Source organism: Zootoca vivipara, chromosome 7 (assembly GCF_965207765.1).
Source record: "Zootoca vivipara chromosome 7, rZooViv2.hap1.1, whole genome shotgun sequence".
NCBI classification, from domain to species: Eukaryota; Metazoa; Chordata; class Lepidosauria; order Squamata; family Lacertidae; genus Zootoca; species Zootoca vivipara.
In genome coordinates this window covers 54220667-54233389 of record NC_142590.1, presented here as the reverse complement: position 1 = coordinate 54233389, position 12723 = coordinate 54220667, and the positions used below count along the sequence as shown (strand labels likewise).

The 12723-nt window shown below is 44.0% G+C and overlaps 1 protein-coding gene across 24 annotated transcripts in view; it reads left to right on the top strand.

Annotated features, from left to right (window-relative positions):
- The window catches only part of PLEKHA6 (pleckstrin homology domain containing A6), a 189631-nt gene that overhangs the window by 120177 nt on the left and 56731 nt on the right, over positions 1-12723 (top strand). For 23 of the 24 annotated variants that reach the window (XM_088673386.1, XM_088673369.1, XM_088673365.1 and 20 more), the window contains 5 exons: positions 3164-3244; positions 4150-4264; positions 4901-5005; positions 5552-5624; positions 7969-8069. In XM_088673386.1, coding sequence (XP_088529512.1) covers positions 3164-3244; positions 4150-4264; positions 4901-5005; positions 5552-5624; positions 7969-8069 — 475 coding nt within the window. The other variant, XM_088673385.1, reaches the window with a different exon arrangement.

The window sequence follows — 12723 nt, the reverse complement described above, 5'->3', positions numbered from 1 at the left end:
GAAAGGGTCAGGCTCCAGAGTAATTCTGGGGGTGTAGAGAGAATATGGCAGCCCATGAGCCCAACCTGAGTAAGTTGGCCTTCACACTTGTGTTCACTCATGCCTCACTGATAACCATGTCTAGGTTCCCTGAATTTCTTTGCCGTCCTAGTGTGGTTTAGCTCCTTGCTTTGCAATAAACTCTTTTCTGTGCTCTTCTTTTCTGGACTTGAGTTGCCAATTCTTTGCCCTAAGATGATGCCTGGCCATTTAAAAGCTCAGAGAATGCACAGAAAGAAGATGCAGCGAGTGGTGATGAAAGGCTTCCTTTGTGTAAGGGACAAATTGTGTGGAATTACTCATGTGCAGGCAAACTTGTGATTTATTCTTACGCAGTTCACACAACAGGTTCATCATGTGCACACTCAGTTCATGAGATCAGGGCATAAACACACACACTAGGCCTTAGACAACCTCCCTTAGGGTGGGGAGGAATGAAAACATTTTTATTTTTATTTTTTGTAAACAGGCCCGGAGAAGTAACAATGCCCAGCAGGCCAAGATAACAGAATATGTTCTAATTAAAATCTGTGTCTGGAAAAGCACATCACAGAATGATGCTGCCCTGATTTGTTTTGGCTTCTGTAATTTAATATTTTCTGTTTTTGTTTTAGCCAGTACACTGCAGTGTTATTTGGAAAAGCACTAAATGCTTATGGGGTAGGTCTTGTTGTTGGATAGATCTGTTGTTCCGTGTGGGGGTCTCTGTCTCTCTTCTCCCCCACTCCCAGATAGAGTGAGTGTGTCTGTCTGTATCTTCCCTGAACGTGGAGAAGTTAGCAGAAATAAGGGTATCCTAAGCCTTTCTTTCTGGTGTGAATCTGATGCACAGACATGGGTTCATTAGAGGAACATTAAAAATAAGACTTCCTCCTACCTGCATTCTAAGATAGTCTTGTCCAAAACTGTTCCACCTCTGCTTTGCACAATGTGAAAATGATATCTTAGCTTTAACTAGTTAGCCCTCTCAATGGCAGCATCCTTTCGCTAAATTATCTCTCATTCTTTAGCACCAGTGGAGCGACAGCTTTCTGTACCAATGTATTTGTGAAGAGCAGGTCCATGGTGCTTTCATAAATGACACAGAGGTGCCACTTAAAATATACTGGTATATATTGAGGCACTTATTTGACAGCAGATCATGGTGGAGGTGGGGCATTTTTGAATTTTACCATTGCAGTTGCTCACTGGGAGACATGAAAAATAGATGGGGTCGTTTCTTTCATTCCTATTGGCAACAATGTTTACAGTATAGGGCTAGTCCTGACCTGGCAGTAACTAGCTCCAAACCTGTAGAATGAGTTCCTATCTTCTTTAGCATATGGTTTAAATCAGTGGCATTTAGACAGAGTTTGCAGTGTTCAAATTATCAAAATGTTTCACTGGCACAAGGTTTGGCGAAGGCTACAAAGCACTCTTTCCAGATTTCTGCCAGCAAACAGTGGCCATTTTAGCCCTTGAACAGAAAAAAAACCCAGGCTGTGTAGCTCTTGACGTCTCATTTAGGTGGGTGCATGAAAAGGACTGTATTAATATTCTCCCTCCACTGTAATCTCCTTTGGGCCTCAGGTGTGCAATGATAATATTTCAAACTGAATCACACTTGCTGTTTGTGGAGACTTTAATTATTGTGGTTGGTGTGTGCATTTGTGTGTGTATGGTTGAATAACTGACATAGAGAGCTGGGACCACGAGAAAGGCTTTCTTTTGAGTGGCAGGGTGAAATTCACAGGTTGCTGAGCTCACGGTTTGTTTCCTGGTGACTGCGCAAGTCTTTCATTGGTGTATTATGTATGCTGCTTCCTTTTCATTAAAGCCATCAATACAGATGCTGTTTATTCCAAGCGGTGTCTGATCTGTATGGGGAAAACTCCGCGCAGGCTGAGATATGCCTCCACAGAAGTTGACAATAAGGTGCCTGGCTGCTGTGATAGCATAGCTCCCCAAAATGAGCACTTACATTGAACTGTATGTGCTATTACATGTTGATGGTTGATTCCTTGGAAGCATTCTGTAGGCTATAAGCACATTTGAAACAGCAATGACGGGGTAAAGCTTTTGTAGATTCTCAAAGGTAGATTGTAATTTCCTTCTCTGACATGAGCAAGGGGAAAACATAAACATATTTCTATACCTGCAGTGAAAGTAGAGACGTTTATAGTATCACAATTGATCACTGGGCCAGGTGTAGCAATGAAAAGGCCAGACCTTAAAAGCAAGGGGCCTTCTTGCACACTGGCGCTCCCTCTCATAGTGAAATCAGGTGGTGCGTGCCAACAGAAATGGAGACAAGGAAAATGAGATGGTTATATAAAATTTAAGGGGGCAACCCCACCCACAAACTCAGGATTCAATATACTCAATCCTGTGGCCATATAATGTTGAGTCTCAGTTGTATTTATTTGTATACCCAATTCATTTAACTGTTGATATATTGATATATTGTTATTATTTTGCTGCTGTTGCTACTACTACTATTAATGTAGTTATATACCTTGAATTGTTTTCTTTTTCTTTTTGAAAGCCTTGTGTGGTGGCTCTTTCCCTTTACGTCACTTTAACAGTCTTAATAATTCACAATTCAGTAGAAACAATTAACCAATAAGAAATTATTAATTGATTAATGATTATAAATCAAGTGGCACATGAAGAAGAAGAGTTTGAATTTGATATCCCGCTTTATCACTACCTGAAGGAGTCTCAAAGCGGCTAACAATCTTCTTTCCCCTCCTCCCCCACAACAGACACCCTGTGTGGTGGGTGGGGCTGAGAGACTTCAGAGAAGTGTGACTAGCCCAAGGTCACCCAGCAGCTGCATGTGGAGGAGCGGAGACTCGAACCCGGTTCCCCAGATTACGAGTCTACCGCTCCTAACCACTACACCATCACATGCATTGAAATACTGCATAAAGGAGAGTTTATTGAATTAACTGATGCCTCTGGTCATGTAAATCCACTGCTGCAGAATAGTTATAGATACTGGATGATCATTCTGAAAGATGGATTGTTTGGACAGGTTATTAATTCTGTGGTATCTAACGAATCCTCAGCCAACATGGGGAGTGTACTTCAACCTGAACCACCTAATTAATGCATAGCCCATCTCTCTTGTTTGTTTTTCCAGCCATAATGAAAGACGGAACACTTTTATTCACCCAGTGACTGGCCAAATCCCAGAAGAGAACAACCAGTTTGACTTGCAAAGGTAGGTACTCTCTCCCATTTTGAGCATGAGAGCCGAGAAGGAGCCGAGAAGGCTTAAGTGTGCCACCTGAGAGCAAATGGCATTCTTCTTGCCCCAGAAATTCAGCTCAAGAAAGAACAGCAAGGATTTGCTGCAAGGCAACTTCTGATGGATGTGAAGGAGCATTTGTGCCTGTCTTCCCTAACCTGCAGCCCTCCAGATGTTTATGACTACTGCTTCCATGAGCCCCAGCCAGCTACAGTCCAAAACATCTGGACAGCACCAGGCTGGAGAAGCCTGAGGACTTGTCCACACTTCTGCTTGTGCTATGACTGGAAAGCATTGGTCCAGACATTTTTTCTGCTTGTTCCATGTTTTCTAGGTGTGGGTCCAAGTGCCTTTGCTCCCCCACTTTCCCCCAGAATACCTTCTCTTTAGCACTAATTTGGAGCAAATATCCATCTGGAGAAAGGCCATTTGATGATTCCTTTGATTCAGCAGTAAACAGTGGGTTTTACTTGGGGAAACGCATCAGGGCTAGTGGAAGTGTAGAAGAGCCCTGAATAATACAACGTAGCTCCTGATATTGTTGAAGCTGATGTAAAGATGCTCCATTGATTTCAATGAATTGTGACTGTAGACAAACGCCCGTGACTTTATTTGAGTGTGCAAATGACAGCATTATATATAAACAAACCAGGCGGCATTATGCGCTAAAGATACTAGAAAATATTTATTTACTTGTTGTATATAGTCATGCATCAACAAATTTTATCTGGGCAGCTTACCTGCAAAAATAGAATATTAAAAATGCAAAATGCAGGAATTAAAGCACACCCACAAACCAGTACAAACGCAGCACAATTCTTTCCTTCTAGCAAAATATGCTGGAATATTATGCTTCTCTTTTTGTCTCTCTATTGCAGATCTGCCTTGGACATGTCAAGCAAATCAGGCAGCAAACGGCCGGCAGCAGTCAACAGCGAATCATCCAATCACACCATGGTTTCAGACTTGCCTCAGGAACGACCAAATGGCAGGGTAAGCTTTGTTCTCTCATGGAGACCTTGGTTGTCTCCCCCACACCCTTTGTGGCAATGTTCTGCTTGAGCAACATGCCCAAGTTATTCGGGCCTTAATTTTCTTCATCTGTAAAATGGGGACAGCATTACTGACCTTGCATTATGAAATCCTGAAAGATAAATGACAAACACAGCAGATTATAAGTGACAAGAAGCCTAAAAAACCATGGCTGCCTTTATTAATGGAGCTCTTAGCATAAACAACAAATATTACCCAATCTGGGGTGGAAACATCACTGTGGGTTGGTTTAAATCATGGATGAGGAATCTGATATCCCCCAAATATTGTTGGATTCCAACTCCTATCAGTTTCAGCCAGCCTGGCCTGTGGTCAGGGATATGTAGTCCAACAACTTTTGGAGGCTGGAATACAGGTTTCCCATGGTTTGAATGCTTCATCTTTCTTATATGACGGGCCTTTTCTCTGTGTTAGGAAATCAGTGTTCCATGCAGCATTCCTCAGCCTAACAAACACTATGTTATCCTGTGATTTCTCCTGGAATTGGTTGTGGTTTTGTGAGCGATTTCCACAGAGGAATCTGTGCACTCCATCAGTAGCTTTCCTTCCTAAACCTTTCTCTTTCGTTTCCCAAAGGCCTCGCGCTCCTCTCGGAAGGGGATTGCTTTTGGGAAGCGCTCCAATTCAATGAAGAGGAATCCCAACGCTGCAGTGACTAAGAGTGGCTGGCTCTTCAAGCAGGTACATTACAGAGGCTGTTGGGTACCCAATCGTCATCTATCCACCCATGTAACTCTAGGATGGAGAACCAGCGGTCCTCCAGAAGTTGGGGGACCACAACTCCCACCATCCCTGAACATTGGCTATGCTAGCTGAGGCTGATGGGGAGTTGGAGTCCATCAAATATCCAGCACCACAACTTCCTCCATTCCTAATGTATCCCAAACTTTTCCTCAGCCAAGGGTACAATGTGAAACCTAAGTCTCAACTATTTGGTATCCACTCCACTTGGAATCTTATCCAAAGTACCACATACACTTGTAACTAAGAATATTGGGCATTGCTATCCTGCCATCCACCTTGTCAGGATCTCAACTTGACTTCAGAGGTCTTCTGGGTTGTTTATCTGGAAATCCCCTAAGAATTCCAATGATCCCTTGCTTCTGCTGAGCTCAGTACCAGGTGTTCCATCTCTTCATGGGAAGTTTTTCAAACTTCTACAACTCTTTATTACATACAGTGCTATAAATGCTGTGGCCTTGATTTGCTTTCAACATCTCTTTACAGGCGAGTTCTGGGGTGAAGCAATGGAATAAGCGCTGGTTTGTACTGGTGGATCGCTGCCTTTTCTACTACAAAGGTATGTAGAAGAACCAAGGTCTGATGTGTAGGCACTTTGAGTAACTCACAAGTGCTGGAAATAGCATGAAAGCAAAGCCATAAATTATGCCTTTAGTTAGTCAAGAGCTTGCGTTCATCTCCATGCTTTGGGTGGTCTTTTCCTATTGGAGTCCAGTGACCTGTATCAGCAATGTGTTCATCTGATGAAGATGGCATACAGCCTTTGGGGAAATGCTGGCATTTAAGCTGGCATGAGTAGACACAAAAGCAGCTTTCAACAAGTCTCACAGTGATGTCATGGGTAATAACCAATGGGTGTCTGCGATACTGGCAAAGTCACCTTCCACATGAAAAAAGACTGATTCAGGGCCAAAAAGTGTAGTTTACCAGGAAGTGGGACTCATTATTTGAGTGCACGTAAAACACTAAAATTCTGCCTTTTCTCCTGTGACTGTTCTGCAGACTGTCAGCATTCTGCCTTTTCTCCAGTTGCCCAATTTGCTCAGAAAATTTCAGCGCAAAATGAATCTCAGCAAACAGAGAGAGACAATGTTGTGGGGTATCTGAGGGCTGACTGCCCCTTCTCAGTGTTTTATTTTACTGTTGGAAGAGATGGACAAATGGGTGGAAATCTCTGGTACCCTGTTCCCCCTATTTTAAGACGTAGTCATAAAATAAGCCATAGCAGGATTTTTAAGCGTTCAAGGAATATAAGCCATACCCTGAAAATAAGACATAGTGATAGGCTCAGCAGCAATACCGGCCGCTGCAGGAGGAGGAGGGGGAAAAAAAGACATCCCCTGAAAATAAGCCATAGTGGGTTGTTGTTGTTGTTTTTAGCCAAAACTAAATATAAGACGGTGTCTTATTTTCGGAGAAACAGGTAAATGCTTAAAGCTAATGCGTACAGCAACTCTGACTTGATTTGACAATGCACTGAGAAATCTCATCTCTGGTTGTATAGCCTTCCATATATCTGGCATCAGCATGGCATTTTGCAGCTTTAGGAGAAGATTACACATGGGGCAGAAAATGTTTGTTAGTAAACATGCCTCTCTTTCCTCCTCTCAGCATTATGGTAACTTCTAATGCAAGCTGTGTGATGATAAACTGTGGAAGGTCTTTGAAGGCCAGACTTGGTACAGCTATTGCCATATTTCTCTGGAGCAGATGGCCTGGATCATTGGTTCTTTCTTACACAGAGGACATGTGCTGACATTAGCATTCACACACACACACACACACACACACACACACACACACCCTTTTGTCAATCATGCTTTCCCCTGAAAAAGGACTGGCACTGGTCCTTCAGGCCAGAGTTTAGTGAACTGAACTTGTAATGGTACAAAAAAAGGCTTGTGAGGTGCCTATAAGTGGAGGGGCCCCAGTCCATGAGGTGTGTGGTTTATTTCAGTCATTGGATGACTGAAAAATGCCCAATGAGAATTCAGAATTCCAGTGCATTTTCATCTTCCAATATTGGTATGTGTGTGTATGTAAGTGTCAGTATTCAGGGATGGAGGACTCGTTGCCCTACTTGTTGGACTCCAACTCCCATCATCTCCAGCCAGCAAAACCCAAGGGTCAGAGATGATGGGAGTTGTAGTCCAACAGCATCTGGAGGGCCACATGTTCCCCAGCCATCTGTCACAAACCCACAATGTACGTGGGGGTTACGTTCCAGGGATCATACCTAAACCAAAATCACATATAGTCAAAACACACTGGGTTCAATGGTGGGTGGGATTGTCAGAGTCATTTTCCCCAGAACCCTGTCCCCTTTCTGGTTTGGTTTTGTTTTGTTTTGGTCATGCTCGCAAAGCTGAATGTGCACAAGTTAAATGTGCTTAAGTTGTGGACTTACTGTACATTCATATATACATACATATACAGGGGTGTGGGTGTGTATAGATTTTATATATATAAATAAAATCTGCGTCACAACCTTTGGTTCTCAGAGGCCTGTTGCCTGAACTCCTCTCTGGCAGTGTATCTAGAAGGTGGGGATGAATTATTAACTAGACAGTATTGTGAGCTGTAAACGTAACTGATATGTGTGTGAGGGTGCTTGCTGGCCTGAGACAGAGACAGTAGCAGGTACGGTGTGACAGGGAGAGGAGCCATTTCCCCCAGGTACGTAGATGTGTAGGCCCACTTGGGGCAATTGTTGTTCTTAATGCTCCAGCTCTTATTTTGCCAGTAAGGAGAATCCTTGGATTCTTCTTTCCCACTGATAGCGGTGAAGGAGCCCATTTGTGTGAGAACCTTCCAGAGCGACAGCATTTCTAGCTTGTTAGCTGAGAGAAGGGGATGCCTCCGTACGTGTCTAATTCTTTGATCTCCCACCTTCCTTCATGCAGACGAGAAGGAGGAAAGCATCTTGGGCAGCATCCCACTTCTCAGTTTTCGTGTTGCAGCTGTTCAGCCGTCGGATAACATCAGCAGGAAATACACCTTTAAGGTCAGTAAATGGCTGAGGTTCTCACAGAGGTGGCAGGATGTTCTTGAATGCGTAGCTAGAAGTGTGGTTGGAAGATGGAAACTGCTCCGCTCTAGCTGTGTGTTAGGATCAGAAGTGGGCCTTAGGCTCCTCTTAGGCTGTGGTGCTCATGACCCTGTGAGTTTGGTTCTTGAAGGTGGGCAGGTGACTGGCGACTGGATGAAGAGGTATGAACGAGTTACACAGACCATATACTTGTCAAATGTTACATGTAAATAACTGGATGTGTGTACAGCTCAACTGTTGAATGCACAGATACACAGATTGTACACTTGTTGAATGCAACATATGAACACCTCTTTTGTAAAACTTTATTCCCTTATTCTCCAAGACCATGATATCCTAGCGTTCCTTTCACCACTTGGTTATTTTAATTTTGATAACTTTCCTTTGTGATGCAGTCTCTAAGGGACTTGGACATGAACCTAGAAGTATCCACTTCTAATCTCACTGCAGCTCAACAGGTTTGGGTTTAGGCAAGCCATTTTTCTATTACCCTCAGCCTGACACCTATGCAATATGAGAATGATATCACGGACGTACTATCTTTCAGGGCCGTTGTAACCACTGCTGACATGTATGAAATACATTGAATAGTTATTGCTGATGCTGCTGCTCACGATACTGATGATGGGGGACATGAGGCTGGGGACGTTATTGACCTTAAATGCAATGCAGCCCTCCTGAGGTTGCTGGACTACAGCTCACATAATCCCTGACCATAAGCCATGCTGGTTGGGGCTGATGGGAATCAGAGTCCAGTAACACCTGAAAGGCCACAGGTTTCCTGTCTGTCCCTAAGTATTGCAACAGGAAGTAATGAGCAGCACATTCAGGGATACCATCACCCACTTCCCATTTCCCTTTGGAAGATGTTCTTTCATAGAAGTCTTCTGTGATACTGAAAGATTGATCTGCAGTGGTCTTTAGACACAAGACTGAGCTCTTGTTGGAGTTTCTGGTTTTTTGTTTTTTTAAAAAACGCAGTTCTGTGTGGTCCCCACGGAGCTGCCTAAGAGAGCTATTCATGCCCTCTGACTAATAGCACCGAGGAGTTGTTGCAGAGGAAGGACTGGCCAAAAGGGAAGAGCATGGCAGCTAAAGTACATTATTTACGGATGCTTGACTGTGGTCCCTCAAGCTTGCTTGCAGGGACTTTGAGGCTGTTTCTGAGCCTCGGCATCTGAGAGGGAAGCACGTCTTGTTGACAGACATATTTACTAGGAAGGCTGTGTGTACAAGCTGGAAAAATGCTGCAGGAGCCCTTGCTGTTCTCATTGATTAAACCCACAATGGTAGCTGGATGGTTGATCAATCAAAAGGCTGAGGGTGGGAGTCTCATGGTGGGCATCTGGGAGGAGGAACCCTTTGCTTAATTTTGAAATGTTGAAAACTATTTTGCTCCTCTTCCATACTTTTTTTTCCCCAAACAAGATTTCAATATTTATTTGCTTGTTTACTGTATTTCTAAAATGGTTAATTGTGCACAGGGCATTGTCGGGTGGTGGAGGAGAGGTGCTTTGCCAGTGGGCATTATTTGCTTCCCTTTTAAAGGGAAGGGACTAACTCAACTACTCAAGCTGTACACTCTTGGGAAACACTGACCTTGGAAAATGCTTTAGATTATTAAATAACTTAGTTTCACTCACCCCCACAAAAACATTGCACGGGACAAGGAATGGTGTTTGTAAACGTGCCTTGTTCATATATTTATCTATTACATATGTATATTTCCCCTTCTCCCAATGAGTTTGGGGTGTCATTCTTGATGAACCTCAGAGATTATGGCTCCCCCCCCCATATGAGGATGATGACTGGACCCAGATGTCCCTGACCCAAGTGCTGCAGTCTAACCTAGCCTTTCCCAACCTGGTCTCTAGGTGCTTTGAACTGCAACTCCCATCCCTCCCAGTTAGCACAGACATTATAGTCTGAAATATGTGGAGGGCATCAGGTTGTGGATGGCTGCTCTAACCAATACACCACAGGGGCTCAGTTTCATGCCTATTATCCAGTGAGTGGCTGAATTTTTCCAATATGCTGGAGTGGCACATCCTCTTTTGCTGATTGAGGCTCATGTCACAGCCTAAAGCTACTTGGTCTGCCTCTGCTCCTCAGACTTGCCAGAGGTCTGAATTCCTGCATGATTCAACTAACAAGGGAGGTATAGCAGCTGCAGATTATTTGAAATGCATGTGCCTCTTCAGCCAGCCCCACTTTGGAAGGAAAGCCTGAGCATTTGCCCCTTAGTCACAGAAACCATCCTTCTGTCCTGATGGTGGGTGATGCCTCCTCGCACCAGGGCAACAGCAGCAGCTCTCTGGCCTGCTGCACTAGATCTGGGGGGAGCAGGTGGGGAGACCAGAGGTGATGTAAACATGCCATCAATGCAAGGGACATTGCAGGAAAGAGGAGAAGTTGTTCCCAACTTCTGGCATCACATCCTAAGGGCCGTGGCACTGTTCTAGGAGTAGCTGCAACACTCCACATTGCTGGAAGGGTGTCACACATTGGTTATTGTGAGTTAGTTTTGAGGGACGATCAAAGAAGAGCTGAAAGCTCCGTCTATCTTGCCTGGACCACCAAGTTGCTTTTTGATGTAACAGCCCAAGACTGAGTCAATATATGTACATGTGCAGACTCACACATTCAGTTTCCCTTTTGAATGAGGGATACGGATCCCAAGTCTCTAAACAATGTGATCTAATACACAACATCATGTTTCCTTTTTTTTAAAAAAAGCATAAATAAATCAGGGACATTGAAAATCAATGAGGGAGAGTTTAGAAACACTAGCTTCGAATTGGGGTGCTTGAGAGGTCTTCCTACCTATGCAAAACAAATCTTAGTAGACCCAATAAGATTCATGATGTGAACAAAAACCGACCAATCCATATGTTACATTCCTAAATCATTTTGTTTATAGGCAGCCCTTTAGAGGGCTCTTCCATTATACTGCATGCCTGCTACTTACTGCTTGTTGAAATAGCACCATAAAGCTCTAGTTCAGATGTCCCAAGGGTGTGCTATGGTATCTATGCCCTCTTAATGAGAATAAATGGGACTGAAATGGGACAGGGATGTTTTAAGAACCGGAAACTATTGATATGTGGGGTTGTTTTTTTACAAACATTCCTGCCTGCCCCATAGAGGGGGTAGAGAAAAGAAGAATGTTTAGCTAGAGGTGCTGTGGCTCCATTAGAAACAGATGAGCTTTGAAGTATGCTTGTCTGGGCATCTTGCCTGCCTCTGGCTCAGATGTGTGCACAGGGACCCTCTTTTCTCTCTATAGTGTCACCTTGAGAAGAAGCCTGAGCTTGCCCTCTGGAAAGCTTTATTGGCACCAGTGGTGTTGGATGGGCTGTCAGATCCCAGATTACTAACAAAGCAAGGATCCATTTTAGGGCACAAGCATCTTCATTTGGGTGCTACCGCACTGAGGTTTGATAAAAAGGTGTTGTCCGACCACTCCAGTGAAGTAGGGATTTGGGTCATGCTTACATGCTCCCCTCAGCCTGGATATACTTCTAAGAACTCAATGCGCACCCATGCTGCAGAGGACTGGTGATAGTATTATTAATGATCTGTTGAGCACTTTAGGGTAGGGAACCTTATAGTTGGGTCATAGGCATCCTTATGGCATATCATGGGGCTGATTACCAAGTAAGTATAGCTTTCAGTCTTAGATGCTGATTCTTGTAGCATCCCCCAGATTCAGACATGTGTTGGGTAGTAAGGTAGCAGAGAATAGTCTCTGGTTGCTTCTGTGTTTTGTTCTTTTGTTTATTATTGAGGGGGATTAGATAACCAACCCACAATAAAGTTTGTCGTAGGATGGATAGACTTAGATTGTTCCGAATAGATAGACCTAAATAGTATTGTTCATTTCCTTCATCCCACATTCATGCTGCAATATTATTTATGGCATGCCCTGCTGCCGCAACCCTTGCATATCTGCATTTCCCCTTGCCTAGCAGGATACTGGCTCAGACCTGTCCCATGGGCTGAGATGGAGAGGAATCGGCTCCCCCAATTTTCTTTTAGATTATTTTAAGCTCAGACAGGGCCAATGTGACCTTTCAGCCTTAGACTCATAAGGCATCTGGCATGTGCCCAGCTACATAGGACGCTGTAGTATACTGAGTCAGACCATCTCCCCATCATCTATCTCGGTATTGTCTACATTGACCGGCAGCATCTCTCCAAGATTTTCTGGCAGGGAACATTCCCAGCCCTACCACAGATGCTGGGGATTGAACCCGGGACTTTCTGCATGCAAAGCAGATGCTCTGCTGCTAAGCTATGGCCCTTCCAGTTCTGCTTCAGCTTCCCTTCCAAGGCAGTCAACTCTGCTCCTGCTACGCTTTGCCTGCTTGATACTTCTCCCCATTGGATTGCTTGTTGGGTGTGGCTGACCTGTTCTCTGTCTTCCCTCTTTTTCCGCGTGAGGATGCCCCCGGACAGGAGATCTCTTCTGATAACCCGTCTGCAGTGCCATCACCCAGGCACCAAATAGGTAGTATTTTCCTTCCTTTTCCAAACGCATGCATGCCAGAAAAGAAAGATGAAGCTTGGATGAGTGCAAATTGTCCCGCATGCTTTATTCACCTCCAAT